Source organism: Podarcis gaigeae, assembly GCF_964106915.1.
Source record: "Podarcis gaigeae genome assembly, chromosome: 16".
Taxonomy (NCBI): domain Eukaryota; kingdom Metazoa; phylum Chordata; class Lepidosauria; order Squamata; family Lacertidae; genus Podarcis; species Podarcis gaigeae.
Window position 1 is genome coordinate 17110326 of NC_139693.1, and position 18386 is coordinate 17128711.

At 48.1% G+C, this 18386-nt stretch overlaps 1 protein-coding gene across 2 annotated transcripts in view; it reads right to left on the reverse strand.

Moving 5' to 3' along the window:
- Nucleotides 1-268: 268 nt before the first annotated feature.
- RNF115 (ring finger protein 115) overlaps nt 269-18386 on the reverse strand; it is a 36936-nt gene continuing 18818 nt past the window's right edge. For both annotated transcript variants that reach the window (XM_083716634.1, XM_083716635.1), the window contains 7 exons: nt 14723-14780; nt 8539-8735; nt 7597-7665; nt 5604-5676; nt 5028-5121; nt 3219-3334; nt 269-1434 (listed from right to left, as the gene is read on the reverse strand). In XM_083716634.1, the coding sequence (XP_083572760.1) occupies nt 1303-1434; nt 3219-3334; nt 5028-5121; nt 5604-5676; nt 7597-7665; nt 8539-8735; nt 14723-14780 (739 nt within the window). In that variant the 3' untranslated portion in view covers nt 269-1302. The remainder of the gene's footprint in view (nt 1435-3218; nt 3335-5027; nt 5122-5603; nt 5677-7596; nt 7666-8538; nt 8736-14722; nt 14781-18386) is intronic.

Sequence of the window (18386 nt, forward strand, 5' to 3'; positions counted from 1 at the left end):
GGCCACGAAGGGGGTGGGGGGGTTACCTTGTGTTTTCCCCGTCCATTCCTTGGGACACGAGTCTGCCATACCCCCCACCCCACCCTTCTCCTACCAAAGCTCCTTTCTGGTTCCAGGTGGAAGGTGCTTTGGGGGAGGGGGTCAGTGTGCAGCACCAAAGTTTTGAGCTCAGACATGATTCAGAAGATAAAAAGACTGTAGATGGAGGTTGGAGGGGAGGGAAGAGTTGCAAGGGAGGGGAAAAAACAACACTTAAAAGGAAACCGACAACAACAAAAAGTGATTCTTTATGGTATATCGAGCGATGGCATTCTCATTTAAAATACTGAAGAACAGCTTGGAAAAAGAAGACACAGTCTCTGATCCGGAGGATAAACTACACGTGGTCCATTTGATAAACAAGGCAGCAAAAAATGGGTCTTAAGTAGCAGGTGGGTTGGATGCTGGTTCAGGCAAACCCAAGGGGGCCGAGGGGCTGAAAGCAGGAAAAAGGTAGCGTTCGCTCGAGGGGCATCGAATACTTGCCTTCATGGAATGCAGGGCTCCCCTGTGCTGCTTCTCCACCCCTCTTTTTCTCTTTCTGTGAGCCAAATTGCCCCCCACTCTTTTCCAAAAAAAAACAGAACCGAGATAAAGGAAGTCAGGGACTCTGTCAACCTAATCCAAAGAAAATTCACCCAAAATTCAACAAAATCCTAGGCTGCAGGAAAGATGGGCAGAGTCGATTAAACAGACTCGGGAGACACTGGAAAGGCCTGGATCCCTGTGCAAATCCTCTTGACTTGCTTCTCTCTTCCCCTCGCCCCATCTGAAATAGCTTCCTAGCCAACGCCTGGCTGCCTTCTCCTTGAGCCTCCCCCCCCCCCCCGCCGCAAAAAATAGACTGGGACAGGCGGGCAAGGACAATGTCCGCCCCTCCCTCTGCAAAGCCATGGGAATCGTAACGGTGGAGGCCTCTCTTGCTACCCAAGGAAAGGACTCGCACAGGTTCTCAGGGACCCTCCCGACCCCTCGCTGAAAGGTGAAACTGATCACTCCGGAAACTAAGGGTTAAAGAGATCGTCTGGATGCTGCGGCGACCCAGCAGGAGATGCTAGCGGTTTCTGAAAGATGGCCGCCCTCGCCATGGCCATGGGGTGGGGACGCAGCTCCACCGGCTGCACCCGTTTGCTCTCCCTCTCCCTCCTTGCTACTCGGTTCTGTAGTTTTATAGGTATCATACAATTTACAAACTGTAGTAAGGGATACTACAGGCCTGAACTGCCCCCTCCCTTGCCCCCCCCCCACCGTGTCAGGGAGGCTTCAGAAAGTCCATCGGTCGTGTAGGTGGCTTGTGCTGCTAAAGGAGTTGCTTGTGGAGGCCTCCGCGTTGGGGGCTTGCCGAGTGGAGTCCTCGCCGTTCAAGCTCTTCCGGCACACGGGACACGTGTCGTGCTGGGGAGGGAAAATGCACGCATGTGAGCAGGGGTGTGTGCTGGGAACAGCCATGCCTCCCAGAGCCGATACCTGAGATTGGGGCGGCCACATTAAGGAAAGGGCACTGCCGAAAAGCTTCCTCTGAAAAAGAGTGATGTGCAAGGGCAGCCATCTCCCCGCCACACCGTCAGAGGTTCCACCTCTGGACCCACTGAACACCCACACATGGGCATTCTGCACTGAGCCTGTGGGGTTTGCCTCCCCTTGGAAATGCTGACTAATGCCGGGCACAAATATTTTGATTAAAATGAATTAACATGCCCAGGCTCAAACTGTGCAATGGCTCTCTCCAACATATGATTGGAGGAATCAGCACGTTGTATGTATTGACATGAAAGCCTGGTGTAAAAATTATACCCATGCATGGATGTCAAGCAGATCCACGTGTGAGTAAAAGAAAGAAAGAAAGAAAAAAGGCACACGCATTTCCTTGCATCACATACTTTCTACTTAAGACAGATGTGTTTGAATTGGCCCCAAATCACCAAGAACGCATTCCTGGATCCTTTGAGAAGGAAGTGGATCCATTTGCAAGCTCATTCTAAAGACTAACTCCCCCCCAAAGGCAGCCATTGTGTACACATACACGCTCGTGTTTCTTGTCAAACTTGAAGAATTTATTCCCCTCCCAACGCATCATGATTTGACATTTACCATCACTAAAGCATACTCAACTCGCCATTCCGTCTGCAGACGTTGCATTGAAAAGATGGAGAACACATCCACTTTTGCTCCACTCAAATAGAAAATGCATGGCATGAGCCACAACCCAGAGCACCTTCTGACACTGGAACTTCCCCTCTTGGAAAACCGCTGAACCCCCTGTGCTGTCTTGACAAAGCACTCTGGTGTCAGGGTTTGGAAGGGCTCCAATGAACATGTGGCAGAGGCTGGGGTCCAGGGAATGACACAGGAGAGGGGGCCAGCAATTTATGGGGACTGGTGCCGGCCCTGAGGCAGAAGCCGGGGTGGAGGAGGAAAGGAAGGGCCAGAGCAGTTGAGTGGGGTGAGCAGAATGTGTTGGAGGAAGGGACTGTCCAGGCAAAGGGTGGGACAGTTGAATCCCTGCTATCCCCCACCTCGTTCTCTCCTAGAAACAGCAGGGGCTCGAAGAGGAAAGAGCAGCAATGGCTTCCATGTAGGAGAAGCCTCAGGTGGTGTGCACCTAGCCATCAGATCAGGGGTACATAAACTGGGGGTGGGGGGCTGGTCTCACTGCTGCTGCAACTGCTCCATAGGCATGGACGTGGGAACAGTAGCTGAGATGATTGAAGTGTGTGTGTCTGGGGGCACCTTAGGAGCTGCTGTATGCTGCACTTTTGATAATAACTACCAGATCCTTGGCTGTGGGGTGCTCAGGACACCTGGAGACTCCTGTCTGGGCAGCTGGGCTACTTGAGACCCAGGCCCAAACCCCGTTAGGTGGCACGTGGCTCTCTGCCAAAAGCCTTTGGCAGAATCTGCCAATTCAGAGCCTCAGGACAGCCAAAAGGTCCGGCCTCAGATACTCAGATACTGGTGCCCGAGGTTAAGTCAGTCACACCCTAGTGCTCTTGGGAAGCTCTTGTTCATTGTGCAGGAGAACTTCCAACTGAAGTGCCCTGGAGACCAGGTCCGTATTCCACTGCAGCACCCAATATCTGTGGCCACCCCTCGTCCCACAGGAGAGCTGCCCTGTGCCAGGCAGGATGCCCTAGCGCCAGTCTCTACCTGACCCCAAGCCAACAGGGAAGCCAACTTACCAGCTCTAACCATGGCACAATGCAGCTGCTGTGGAAGTAGTGATTGCACGGGAGTTGCCGGACCTGTTCCGCCACAGTGTAGTCCTCTTTACACACAGGGCACTCCAAACCCATATCTGCGGGAGAAAACAGGGCAGGGTCATGTGAGGGCAGCAACACACCAGCTCTCTAGGATGAGGCAAGAGGTACATGTCCTGCTTGCAGGCTGGCTGCACAAGAGGCAAGAGAAGTGAAAAGGCAACTTGGGGAGAACCCCGGAATGAAGAGCCGAGTTCAGAACAGTGGGATAACCAGGCTCGTATAACCAACATGCTTAATGCATGAAGGGGTTAATACCATAGAGTAAGCTGTCCTGCCAGGCTTAGTGAGATCAAGTGTTCACCTTGGGAGGAACTGGGTAATCAAACCTACTGTTCAATCTCCCTTCAAGCTCAGCATGTGAGGAGGTCTGAGCTAGTTGCTCCAAGCTCAGACCGCATGGCTCCCACAAGCCACTCTTAAGTTCCTATACCAATAATTTAGGAACCTCGACTGCTATGGAACTAAGCCAAGTTCTACTGCCAGAAGCACATGAATATGACCCTTGGAAAGTTTGTAAGTAAACCATTTTTAACTTACCAAACTTGTGGTCTTCTTCTATGCTAGGGAAAGAACGAAGTTTTGGAACTCACAACGGCATATTTTGAAGGTCTAACAGCCTATAGTTCCACACTTTACTTTGCTGCATATTTTGTGACTTTAAATCTCTGCAGGAGTTCTCACACCAGAGGAAGAAGCCAACTTAAGATCACTCAGGGAAGGGTCTTGGTTTCTTGGGAGGACAAATTCATGGAGGAACAGACTACTGATGGCTACTATCCACAATGACTATGCTCTTCCTCCATGGTTGGAGGCAGTAAATGCTTCTGAATAGCAATTTCTGGAAACCACAGGAGGAGAGAGGGCTCTTATGCTTGGATCCTGTTTGCAGGCTTCCCAATGAGGCATCTGGTTGGCTACTGGCCTGATCCAGCAGCCTCTTCTTATGTTCACCTGCTACTTTGCCCCAGGTTCAATCCTCAGCATCTCCAGGTTGAGGAAAAACTTGCCTGAGACCCTGGAGAGCTGCAGCTAATCTATAGAGACAGCGCTGAGCTAGAAGGACCGATTGCCTGACTCCTACTCTGCACAGTGAGGTTTGGAAGATTTGCTTAATGCAAGCAGATCTCCCAGGCAACTTCTAGAACTGGTACCTGAAACCTGCTTGCCTTTGGTATCACTGCCTGTTAGACTGCAAACCGGTGGGGCCAGCCTGATAGACAAGACACAAAAGAAAAACGGACTGGGGAGGGAAGAGGAGAGCTAGTGTGCAACTGGGGTTCTAGAGTAAATCCACAATGCCTGGAGAGCCCCACGAGCTGTTGCCCAGTTCCTTAAATCAGAATCAGAGGGAACTACAGAGGATTTCAGCTGGAAAGCAGTTCATTTAATGCTGTGGAGCTAAGCTGAGCTGGAGGTTGATGCTGGCAGTTCTCTGGAATTTGGTCTGGGTGCTCAGTCCAGAGCGACAGAAGAAAGCAACCCCTTCCCAATTATAGGTTATATTTTAGTGATCAAGATTTAGTAGATATTTTTAATTGCCGCTATATCTGAATTGTCTCTGTTATACCCAACTGTAATTCAATGTATTCCTGTTGTGTTTTATGATTTTCCTGATATTGTAAGTGAGCCGGAATTGGTCTGTGACTGTAATAATAAAATTCAATTCAACCCCTTCCAAACAACACATTTACAAAAGCGTTAAGTTATCAGGAAGCAAGAACTACTTACCAACTTGTTCCTGAGTGACAGTCACTGTCGGGAGAGAAGAAATCTTCTCTTTGTCTGCCGGGGGAGGCCCTGTGTTCTCCAGCTGTCCCAGGAGCTGCAGGGGGAGAGGAAGGACGGGTTGGTGTGAGGGAAGAAAACTGGAATCGCTGCACAGATTATTTGGTCTGACAACATGAAATTTAATGGGAACTGAACTGAATGGGGGGGGGGGGAACGTTCACAACATTTACTAGTCATCCATCAAGAAAGATTAAGACAGCTGCCTTCAGAACATTTGACCTTCAGGAATCCCTTTCCACGCTGACTGGGTGCGGCGCAGGATCCTAGGGGTGCTACAGGGCACCCATTTAATTTGTGCTAAGCCTGTGGAGCCTCAGCAGCAGCTCAAATAGAATGATAGAGCTGTAGAGTTGGAAGGGACCCCCCCCGCCACAGGGCCATCTAGTCCCCCCGCAGCTCTGCAATAAAGGAATCACAACTAAAGAAACCCTGGCAGGTGTCCACCTGACCTCTGTTTAAAAATTGCACACATACTGAATGCAGCCATGGCTCAGGTAGAGTGATCAGAGCCTTTACCTGTGTGACGACAGCATCAAGGCCGCTCTGTCCCCAGGCATAGTCCCCAGGACTCGAGTGCAACATGCCCCCCCTGCAAGAGGGAAAGAAAGAGTCACTCAGGGTGGGGGCATGAGAAGGAAGCAGCACGCCCACTGCTGCCCAGCTTCCATGTCATAGGATATCAAGGGCCTATACAGCATTGGTTCAACCTTTATCATGCTTCTGCGGCTCCAAACGTGTTCTTCTGGAGTCAGTTCTGGGGGTGGAGGAAGCCAGGGCTGGGGGAGCCCATTATCTTCCCAAAATAAAACAGTGACGAGCAAGTGAGGAAACACTTTTGCATGACTAATTATCTTCTTAAAATCTCTCCACCACAAACAAATATCCTCCCCAGCTTCAGTAAGTAACAGTTCCTTAGATTTGCACAGAGGGCTTGAGAAATGCAGGAAAATAGCAAAGTAGTTTGATGGTTTGTTTGTGCCTCGATGTGTGTGTGCTCTATAAGGAAGGATTTTAAAATAACCCTGAAAATGGGGAGTGTCTTCTGTGTTTCACTCTCCTTCTACCCACCAATTCATCCCCCCCCCCAAGCAATTTCCCTCCTCCTTAACAGTCGCCCAGCTTTATGGGGACAGGGAGAATGTTGCAGGAAAGGACCGTATTTGCATGTGTGCCCTGTGCTATGTGTTTCTCGCCTTCCTTCCCTGCAATAACAAAATATTTCTGCTTCTGATATTAATCTTGTTTTGCCCCCCGCGTCCCCCACCATGTGTGCACTAATTCTGGGAAAGCCAGGCTGGAGCTGCCATGGGGAATGCGTCGGTTTGGCCCTGCAGAGCAGTGCTGTTGCTTGGGTTCCCATTGATGTATGCATTCCCACTTACACACACACCAAAAATGGTGCCAAAAAGAGGTGGGTGCAAAATGGGGAAGTCCCCACTTTCGCGCACCCTGTAATGGAGCCCCAGTGTATGTGGCTTCCACAGGGGAGCTGCAGAAAGAATGTGGTTGGTCAAGGGAGCCATGGACTCAAAAAGGTTGAAAACCACTAGCTTATCTCAAAGCCTTCCTCCCTTCTCCGTTAGACTGTATTGGCTAAAATTAGTACAACACCCCAAGATTTTAAGATTGTAAATTAGCTCTCCAAGCTCTAACAAAGAACTTACTCAGGGTTCTCAAGGAATCCAACATCTGCTTTGCCTTAAAGACAGGTGTACCCTCCCCTCTCCCCTTTCTTAACCTGCCTTTGGTGTGAGTTCTGTGGCAAAACAGTCGCACTCACTTCCTGCGTGGTTTTGAGAATAGTTAAGGATTCTTTCACTCTTTTCGATCAAGGTGCATATGTATGATGGGATTTGCTGCCTGCTTAAATTGTAATTTTGCTGTCTGATGCAGCATTTATATATTCTGCCAATTTCATTTCATAGAACAAAGAAAGTTTCTGTGTTCCTTTGTATAAGAACTTCTTGTGAACATATTGCTAAGGGCAGTGTTAGACACTCAAATATATAAGCTAGGTGCCAAATGGCTCTTTAAATCAGGGTTACAGTCGCCAAAACAGAATGCCTAGTTGCCATTTTGGGGCAGGTCGACTCAAAAGTCGTATTTTTGGTTCCTGAAATTCATTCCGATTGTGCAGATAAAATATAACTGATAGAATTCTACAGGATGTATTGTTAGTTTGTGGAAACAGTCAAAGTCCAAGGATCTCCAGGCATACACCTCCAGATGGTGTAGATGTCAGGTGCCATCCTGGTGCCTGGGCATCTTCACTTGGTAGCAAATGGCTGATAGTGAGGTGCAAAATGCACCTGGCAAATTTTGAATGCTGGCTAAGGGTAAACACATACTGTATTCATAAACAGACGCATGTCATAACTCTAGCAAAAGATCCTAAACCTCTTGACAGCATGTGTATGAATGCACGTGAGTACCGGACACACATTTGAGTTCAGACACATACTTTGTAAAGGAAAAAGACTTAGGATTGCAAATAATGTCCCATACTCACCAGGACAGAGGAGGAGACCCAGGAATTGCTGAATTCGCAAAGAAGCCTGCAAAGATCTGCTGTATTATTCTAGCCAGGAGATGGGAGACAAAACAAAAACATGTAAGAAAGAGGTAGAAAAGTAAAGTGGAGGTGGCAGTGCCATCATCCAGGAGAGGAAGCTGAGCAAGCCTTAACAGACTGATCACTGCACTTGCTTCCAGGGACTGGCACCCTCTTTGTCCAGTACATGAAGCATACGTTATGTTACATTAATTTGGGAGTGGCCAATGTGGTGCCCTCTAGGTGGTGTCAGACTACAGCCCCCATCATTCCTGATCACTAGCCACACTGCTGGGCATTGTAGTCCAACAACACACAGAGGGTACCACATTGGCTTCCCCTGCATTAGTGAGGCAACCAACAGGACGCGAGATGGGCAGGGCAGACCTACAGACCTGACAGATATATACAAGGCAAGAACAGTCACCAGTTTGCAGCAATGCTGTCTTTTTAGCTAGGCCACACCAGCTCCTTGGTTATGTGAAAGAACCCTAATCCAGCTTAAGCCCCAAATGAATAGAATCAAACATGGAGATAAATTCTATGTTTCAGGTTTCTTGAAGTCTTCCAGTAGAGACTCTTGGAAGTCAGAAGCAGCAGTGTGGTGGACAGACATGTGAAGACCACCCTCTTGCCCCAGACAGGGGAGGAATTTCCCTACCCCAGACCTTCATCTCCTGTTAGCCTCCAAGAGCAACTGAACATACTATTCCCCTCCAGATCAGATCCTGGATCCTCTCAGCCTTTCTCAACCTGTGGGTCCCCAGATGTTGTTGAACTATAACTCCCATCACCCCTAGCTAGCAAGGCCAGAGCTCAGGGATGATGGGAGTTGTAGTCCAACAACATCTGGGGACCCACAGGTTGAGAACCGCTGCTCCAAGTCCTCCAAATCCTTACCCTTCAATGGCAGGTGATCTGTCAGGCCGTGCGCTGACCCGGGATCTGTACCTCCGCGTCATGGGCAGTCGGAGGGGTCTGCTTGGTCCCCAGAGGTCTGCGTGGGCTTGGTGGCCCCTTTCGTTGTCTCTGCCATCGTGATCCATAGAGTTGCTTGGGAACTGGAAGACCATAGAACGATGCAACTGGTCCCAAAACTGGAGGAAGCAAATGAAAGCGTATCAAGAAGTCAACATATAAAGGGCCAGAAACCAAATGGGGTAATAAATTCTAGCCCAGCAGTTTCAGGGGTTCTTGAAGCTTTCCTGCGATGACTGGAGACTCTCAAAATTCAGAAGCAGTCCCTCAGCCAATGTCTACGCCAGGAGAAAAGCAGGATTTACTAAGTGGAGCTCTTCTGATCGGACAGACAAACCCATGTTCTCTTCTGGCTTACAAAAACTTCTCCACCCACTCACTTGCAAGCCATGCCAAGCCTCCACAGGAGAGGGGCTATTTACAAACCTGAAAGGCTCATCATGGGGGCCTCCTGCTTCCAAGGCTTTGTATGCCGTGCCAGCTGGAAGGAATTCCCTTTGCCCCCTGCCCCCGGGAAGTGATACCCAGAGCTGTAGGGCCCTGCTCTGCAGCACGTTGTGAGTGGTTGTGCGGTGGGATACCCCCAGGTTTGGTGTAGGCTCAGGCAAGCAAGAAACAGCTGTCACCAGGCCACATCAAAACTGTGCATTCAGTCTCATCGCGGCCCACTTTTTCATGGGCACTTAAGATAATTCTGTCTCAGTGGGAATTTGTTTAGTCAAGACCTTTCGGCTTTGGCTGTTTTTGCTTCCATTTGCTCTGCATTGTTTTAATTCTCTTACTTTGCTTTACCATTTTCCTTTTATTCTATACCATCCTATTTGTTATAAAAGCACACTCCCTTTGCAACGGCCAAGCATTGCCAGGCTGCACAGTGGTTAAAATGCTGAGATCAGGGCTGGCCCAACATTCACCTGGCAATGATGGTCGCTGGGTGAACCCTGGGTGTGTCACTCACATGAAATGTCTCTCAGTCTAACCCACCCCACAGGACTGTTGTGAGGATAAAATAGGAGGGGGAGGAACCATGCACATACTGCCTTGAGTTCATTGGAAAATAAAATAATAATAATAATAATAATAATAATAATAATAATAATCACATCAATATGTAAACGCCTTCTGGGCAAGTCCTTTTCCAGACCTCACTGCTCCAGCTAGGCTGCGACCGATGCTGTTTTTGGATAGATAAGCTGTCTGGGCTGCTCCCTTGCTAAGTCAGCACAATATGACAGCCGCTGATGAGCAAAAAAAGATGACAGAACTAAGGAGAAGAGAAGCAGCACACTGGCCACTTTGTGCTTTGAGGACTTGAGGAAGAAAGGCAAAATCTTGACTGAAAATGTGTGCAGACTTTATGCTCCTGGAGGTGTAGCAAAGCAGCAGGGCATCTGCTTTGCATGCAGATGGCCCCGGGTTCAACCCCTAGGTGGGAGATGGTCTGAAGAGGCCACCAGGATGCTTACATTGCTATCCTATGGAGACCTGGAGGCAGGGGGCCTGCTCAGATATGCAGCTCACAAGGCAGCCTGGAACGCACACAGGACAAAGACAGGAAAAAGGGAGGGAGGTGCCTTAGACGGAGTCAGACCCTTTGGTCCATCTTGCTCAGTTTTTTCCAAACCGACTGGCAGCAGCCCTCTGGGGTTGCAGGAATGAGGGATTTCCCCCCAGCCCAACCTGGAGAGGCTGCTGTGAACTGAACCTGGAAGCTTCTGCCTTTGATGCACACACTTGCCACTGAGCGTGCCTCTGGAAGAACACCTGAGCTGCTTGCATACTTGGGGACTTCCTCTGCAGCTTTTGGTTCCGTGGACCTGAGGGTTGGACCAAATGACCTTTTGGGTCACTTCCAATTCGACCACTCTATGATTCTTTGGTCTACACAGCGCCACAGGAGCTTTGGCTTCTCTGTTCCCCATGGCAGCTCACAGGCCACCTCAGACCCTCTTCCCCACCAGGCTGTGCTCCCATCGGATGCCTGGCTGTAAAGCACCAGTGGTGGTATAGCAGTCTGAGTGCTGAACTAGGTCCTGGAAGACCAGGGTTCAAATCCCTACTCAGCCATGAACCTCCCTGGGTGACCTTCGGCCAGTCGCTGCCTGTCAGCCTAACCTTCCTCAAAGGGTTGTTGTGGGGATTAAATGAGGAGCAGGAGAACCACGCACACCACCTTCAGCTCCATGGAGAAAAAGTGGGGTATACAGTGGTACCTTGGGTTAAGTACTTAATTCGTTCCGGAGGTCCGTACTTAACCTGAAACTGTTCTTAACCTGAAGCACCACTTTAGCTAATGGGGCCTCCTGCTGCCGCCGCGCCGCCGGAGCACGATTTCTGTTCTTATCCTGAAGCAAAGTTCTTAACCTGCACTATTTCTGGGTTAGAGGAGTCTGTAACCTGAAGTGTACGTAACCTGAAGCGTATGTAACCCAAGGTACCACTGTAAATGGAATAAATAAAGAGCAACATGGTCTCTCCGCAGGATAGTACCCCAATGAGCAGGAAATAATTATAACAGAAGCAATGTGGGAAAGAACTTGCCGGCCTGGGGCACTGCACCCACCTCTTCACTGAGCAACACTGCTTGCCCTCGTCTGTGTGCAAGCCAAGAGGCTCTTATAACACGCAAGGCACCAGGCCAGCCTGCCTGCTGCTGCTGCCAGAACCTCTTTGACTCAGACACACACCTGGGTACTCAGGCGATCCGAAACCCACCTGCCACTGAGCCCTGGCAGGTAAGCAGAGCCTCCCAGATCAACTGACTTGGGGAGGGACTCTGGAGCAGCTTCCAGGCAGGGCGAGATGAAATTTAAGCCAACTGGCTGGATCCTGTTCACAGTTTAGGTACCCTTATCTCACTCCACCAGCATGTTGGGAGGGAGGCTTGCTTTCTCCATCATGTGAGTTTCTATGTGCAATATTAAGCAGTATAGCTTAAGACACAGGATTGGCAACCACCTCTGTGGGGGGTCAAAAAGACAACCTGGCAGAGTTCCATGGCCCATGGAGCCAAGAGCTGGGCAACTTTAAAAACTTGATGGGGAGTGTTCCCAGAAAATAGTGTGGTGCCTTTCAATGGCCCAACTCCCCAAGCTTGTTACTGGTCAGAGATTCATGATCTGAGGCAGAAATCCAGTGAAAGCAAAGCTGATCTTTTATTATCTGTTGCAAAAGTGCCCCCCCTTTGTTAGGAGGTGAAGGACACAAAACCAAGAAAACCCCCACTTTTTTTAAAGGTTTGCCTTTCTGCATGGAGAAGGACACCCCCTTTTTGCAAATGTCAGAGATATATCACACATAAGGTGGGGCTACAGTGGCTCAGGCAGCTCAAGGTGTGACATTTCTGAGGATTTAGCAAGTTTCACAGGGTTCCAGACACAAAGCATTTGCATTTGATGAAGACAAGCAGGATGCCAAGCAGGCATTCCCTATACAAAGCATCTGAGCAAACAATGGCAGATTCAGGAACTTCCCCTGATGGCCATTGATCTCTGGCTAGGGAAATCATGGAGGATTTCCCACAATGCAAAGAGGCAAGTTCCATGGGGAAACTCAGGTCTTCCTTGTTTTAACAGGCTAGAGTGAAAGTACCTGGCATAAGTATACACTTATTTTCACGTCCATCCTGGGGACATGTGGCACACACAGATGTACAGTGGTACCTCAGGATATGTACTTAATTCATTCTGGAGGTCCGTTCTTAACCTGAAACTGTTCTTAACCTGAAGCACCACTTTAGCTAATGGGGCCTCCTGCTGCCACCACGCTGCCGGAGCACGATTTCTGTTCTCATCCTGAAGCAAAGTTCTTAACCTTAAGCACTATTTCTGGGTTAGCGGAGTCTGTAACCTGAAGCGTATGTAACCCAAGGTACCACTGTATAGAGAAAGCAAATGAGGGGAGGGTATGCAATGGGCATTTTTCTGGTAACGGGTGATTTCAGAAAATGACTGATCTTCGCTTTATCTCCCTCTTCTCCACGAAAAGCCCCCTGAGCAACCTTCACATGTAATGCTAAGCTAGAGTTTTGTGAAAGGGTGTGCCTCAGTGGCAGAGCCCCTGCTTTGCAAGCTGAAGGTCCCAGGTTCAATCCCTGGCATCTCCAGGTAGGGCCGAGAGAGACTTGCTGGAAGAGGGAAGCAGGTGATCTTTTGCAGGTCTGCCTCTCTGGCATTTTCAGGAAACCCTTTCAAATTTGGGCTAAGGTGTACGAAATCTATGTCTAATTCTGCACAGCACACAAACAAAGCAGCTCATGAGAGAAAATCCCGGAATTAAACCAGAAAAAGCAAGAACAAAATTCTATAACAGAAGCGAGCTGAGGGGCACCACACTTGTGCAACAGCTAACCTTTCAAAGTGTGACACTGGGCAACCCTGCCTGCCTCCATGTTATATCACCCACAGAGCCTCAAAACAGAAAGGGAGCAACCGTCTATTCCTGCCACAGCAGCGGCAAAGCTATGGCAGCAGAATCTGAGTTCAGGATGAGCTCAAAGACTGAAACCTAGCTGAGGTCACCTGAAAAGGAAGCGGGTTCTGACAGGCTGAGTGTAGATGCTAAATCCAGGTTGAGCCAACACACAGTAGGCAGCCCAGACCTCTATGTTTAAGAAAACTGCTCATGGCTGGGAGAATTTGAAGCAACCTGGGAAAAGTTCAGAAAAGAGGCAGACATTTTAAAGCTTTAAAGTTGTGGGGCCTAGAAACTTCATAAAATAAAATAATAAATAAATAAATCTAGTCCTAATGGTTTATGCCTGTCCCCTGGGGGACTTGCCAGAATCGAAGCTCAAGCAATTTCCAGATACTCTGTATAAGATTCTTGCCTGGGCTTCCTCTCAATGACTGGTTTAAGGTGGCTCACAGCTTCCAAAGACAAAACAGCTTACCTGGGCATTTTGCTAGACTAGGATTCAGAGAAGCTTTAATGCCCAAAGGTTCATCTAAATAAGGCTACACTCAAAGACTGCCATCCCACCCCCCATTTACAACTCTAGTGTATTACAAGGCATAATAGGATGCCACTGGATAAGAACAAGTCCCAACCCCAACACACACACCCCAAGATACATGAATGGGTTGATGTTTTTGCCCCTAGCTTCCATCTTCCCGTTTTAATATACTGCCAGTTGTCATGAACTTTGGGAAGCCAGGCAAGGAAGAAATGGGAAGGTTAGTTTTAAATTCGTCCAAGCTACAAGGCTGGACTGAACTGTCAGGGGTCCTTTACCTTTTTAGAACCACCAGACACCTCTTATATGATTTGGCATTCCTTTACCATGGATCCATCATTTTCAAAAGAACACTTGTCCCAAGTCTGGCAAATGTGGAGCTATCAGTTAACACTAATATTCTTTATGAGAAGACAACATTTATTCTCACTTTTTTCCTCCATGACTTGGACTTTGTTATTTTAACTCACGTGCAACTGTACTTATCTTACGTGCCTATCTATATTTTTGTTTTTCATCTTTCAGTTTTCATCTGTTGTTATAACTGTTCGCTTTTCTATACCTTATGAAACGAAATTAAAAAAACCTTCACCAAAAATAATAAAGCTGCCCTCCCTCCTTCCTCTGAGCGCCTGCCCACTTCTTCGAAGCAGAGGCTTGCCTCATACTCCAAAAGCCACCTCTCTCAGGAGGTATTAACAACAGTCATCAACCTAAATATATAAATCACTTCAGCCCAATGCTATAATTAACTGTGCTTGTGATGCATTTGCAAAACCCAAAAGGATCCATCAAACACCCCACAGAACTTAGTAACCTTTTACAGAAGATTACAAACCAACACAGCTTGAAAACAAAAGTCCCGCTAGCCAACGATAGCTTTATTTTTGGCACAATGCAATTGCAACGTCAAGGTTCTAGTCCCTATCATTTGAGAGGACTGCCTCTGCCACATCAACTTCTTCTTGAGATGATTCTTGGCAGTACAAAAAGTATCAATAACCAAGAATGGCCCTCTCTCCTCTCAGATGCCCCCACAAAGTATTCCGCACGGAGTATCCGGGGAAAGCGCAGCAAAAAGACAATTCATTTACCTCCATTTTACACAGTTCTGAAAGCCGCAGTCAAATTGTTAACAGGAAAAAGTCTCACCTCTGCAAATGTGGTGGAAGGGCTGTCGTCTATCCCGCTGCCGCCGCCTTCTAAAAAACTGAAGGAGAAAAATCTGGTGAGGGAGAGCAGCAGTTGCTTCCAGAAATATAACCCCCAAAGCCTGCCTCTAAGGGGGTGGGGTGGGGTGGGGTGGGCAGGGCCAAGGGCTAAAAACAGAGGCTGAAGGCCACGTAATTAGCAACCAAGGAAACAGGGTGAAAACAGGGTGCTGGCGAGGGGGAGATCAGAGGGGCTGGAGACTACATGGCTGAAGAATGAGGTATATCTTATCAGTTCCTGAAATTATATCAGTCTAATTCTTCCTTGGTGTCTCAGCCCGGGGTCACTACCTTGCAAATCTTAATCTAAGTAAGAAACTGGACCTGCCATTCCCACGTCCAAATTTGGCATCCCAGGCCAGGGGCATTATTATCCAACCCATCCCCAAAAGCATTACTGCAGACCCTCACCTGTTTTGGCAGCAGCAACAAAATTATAGAAAATTAAACTAAAGCAGACCCAGCACAGGAAAGTGTGGAGAGGTTTAAACCACTCCACCATTTGAGGGCAAGACAGCTCTAAAGTCTTCTTTTTCAAATGATGGGCTGTGATTGATTCTCTGTTAAACACCCGGCTAGTTCAGATGACAACCCTGAGCTAGGTTAAGAACTTTGAGGAGGAAAAGTCATTGGCCTATTCCTACCTCTTTTTCTTAATGTTAACATGGCCCATTCATAATGTAAGAATATTTTTCACAACTGTGAGCAAGGCAGGAGGAGGAGGTAAGTGAAGACAAGCTACAACAATTAACTATAACGTTGTTCTCCGCTCCTGTTCAGGCTGCACAGAAAAAGCATTTTGGTTCCTGAAATTCATTCTGGTTGTGCAGATAAAATATAACTGATAGAATTCTACGGGGGGAGGTATTAGTGTGTGAAAACAATCAAGATCCAAGGATCCCCAGGCATGCACCTCCAGATGGAGAAGTCAGGCGCCATCTTGGCACCCAGGCATCTTCACTTGGTCGCAAGTGGCTGATCAGCAGGTGCAAAATGCTAATTTTGAACACAAAGATTCAGGTGGATCACTTGCCAAAAGGAAGAGGTGTGAACTCCCTTCGTCAGCTGATCTGCAGGGATAAGCTGAAGGGAGGGGCTTGTAGCAAGTGCAAGAGCGAGAAGGGGATCACACCCACCTTTGGCACATTCATCAGCTTACGGCCCCCAGAGTGAACGTGGCCCTTGAGTCAGAAAAGAGTTGGCCACCCGTGCCCTAGTCATTGTGCCAGACTGGCCCCAAAGGACGCTGCCACACATCACAGGCAACAAACTGGAAGTGCCTCTGTGGAGAGCTTGCCTGCCCCAAGCCTGCTGGTCAGTCTGGCCTGGAAGCACTTTATCCTGTTAATCTGGACCCTGCTTGGCTGACATGTGTATCACACCCAGCAGTTATGGTATGTTTTATGCTCACAATAGAGCGGCCACGATGGATCAAAATGGGTGGCACTGGGCCATGTTTGGGTCTCTAGAAGCTGCTTGGACCTTAGTGCACAGATTTGCTGCTTTCGATAAAAGCTCACAGAGACCTTGGCATTCTGATTAGAGTTAGCATAAAAGCAGGCCTCTCGCCTAAACAAAAGGGGGAGCGTAACATGTTCCAACAGCCAACATTGGAAGTGTTTCAAAGGTCCCTGTGTGGGGAACTGCTGATGCAACAAGGGTCCCAAGTTGCTCCCCCTGCCAGGTGCAACATGGTCATGCATAGTCCATATTTTATGTGGGCTTCTCCCATGCAAACAGGAAACTTGCTGGAATTTTTTAGTGTCCCTGACCTCCCAGCCCCATGCTATCATTGATTGATACAAAAGGCATACTGAGTTTTTCTAGTCGGTTATTCTTCTACTACATTTTGGGTGGGCACCGTTGAAATACTTGCTTTTTCCCTTTTTTGCCACCATCAGCCACATTTCGTATCCTCTGTCTAACTACTACAAGACTTGGTCTACTGCTCTAATATTTAGTAACTATGCTTTTTATTGCTTTAATATGCTAGGAAGTTAGATTGATTCCCTTTGATTGCTTTGTCAATGGTTTTTGAGTCAACGCCACTTGTTAATCCATATGCGATAGTCAATTTTCTATTTTAAGCAAATATCCTGTATCATTCATAATTCTATTTCACATCATTTCCGCTTTCATTTCTATTAACATCAATAAATATCAATAAACTGAGTCCAACAACATAAGGAAAGGCCTCCACCCACAGGTTCTCCTTCCCTGCCATACAGGATTATTTCTCCAGCTATCATTTTTGTGAAATCTCTTGCAACGTAGATATCTTGTCTGTCGAGATGCTTAAGCCATTCTGAAACCTCACTGCAGCCATGAAGGCCACCTGTGGCTTTGGGAGAGGGTGCCAAATTCTTATTTTTAAGAGGTCCCCAGAACCCTTTCACAGAACTACAATCCCAAGGGATTCTGGGCCAAGTGCCAATGACATCTACAGTAAGTGAAGGGGCGCCCTTTGGTGTAAAAATGGGATTTATTTCTTCACACGGCAAACTCAATGCTTCCATTTTACAGATGAAAGGGAGTGGGCCAAGGTTACCCGCTGTGCCCATTGTATTTGGGAAGGGCCAGTGTAGGAGACTGGGAGACCGGGGTTCAAATCCCCACTAGGCCATGAAGTTCAGTGGTGACTTGGGGCCATTCTCTGCCTAACCTAGGTTGCTGTGAGAATAAACGAGAGGGAGGCAGGGAGGGAGGACAATGCATGTCCCCTTCAAAAAAAGGCAGGATAACAATGTAATAAAAGTGAACAGATAATCATGTCAACTGGCGTCCATTGAGGCCCAAATACTGAATGCTGCAACACCCTGGCACCTTGGCACAAAGTTCTGACAATGAAAGGTGGGCTTTTATCGCCTGCAATGACACACACTCACACACCCCTCAAGCATGGCAGGGCAGACCTTAGAAAATCAGACATGTCAGTGGAGGATATAAATAAATGTGAGAACTAAATGGAGCCTCTGGGTTCAGAGGTAGTCTGGCTGTTAAGTACCTGGTACTGGGGGTGAAGATGGAAGGAGTGTTGTCTTCCTGTCTTATTTGCCAGATTCACAAAGGCACCTGACAGAGCTCTCTTGGAAAGAGAATGCTGGACTAAATGGGCCTCGGTCTGATCCAACAAGACTCTTATATCCTTAGGAGCAGGGCTAGAGCAACAAAGAGCGCCCCACAAATCACCCCTCCCACCCAGCACCAAATCTATGCAGGGCTGAATCAGCGCTTCCACCTCCCGAAGTGACTAGAGGTGCTGGGGGGGGGGGGGAGTGAGGAGCAGGCCATTTTTCCAGCTTTGAAGGTGACACTGAGTCAGACGTTCCTGAGGACCGTTTCCAAATTTGGCAGCTGGATCTTAAACCGTCGCACGAGGTTTGTTTTTTAAATCTAGCGTGCGTGTCACCGATTGCTCAGGATAAAATATAGCCAGGTCTCTGACTTGGCATAATTTTTCATTTCTGTCTACCACCACCTTCTCTCTGGGAAGAGTCGAAATGCAGAAAAAGCCGAAGGTCAGACCTTGGGGGGAAATGAGCTCTTTCTCGCAGCTATTACCAATGAACACTAGAAGCTGCATTATACAGAGTCAGACCCTTAGC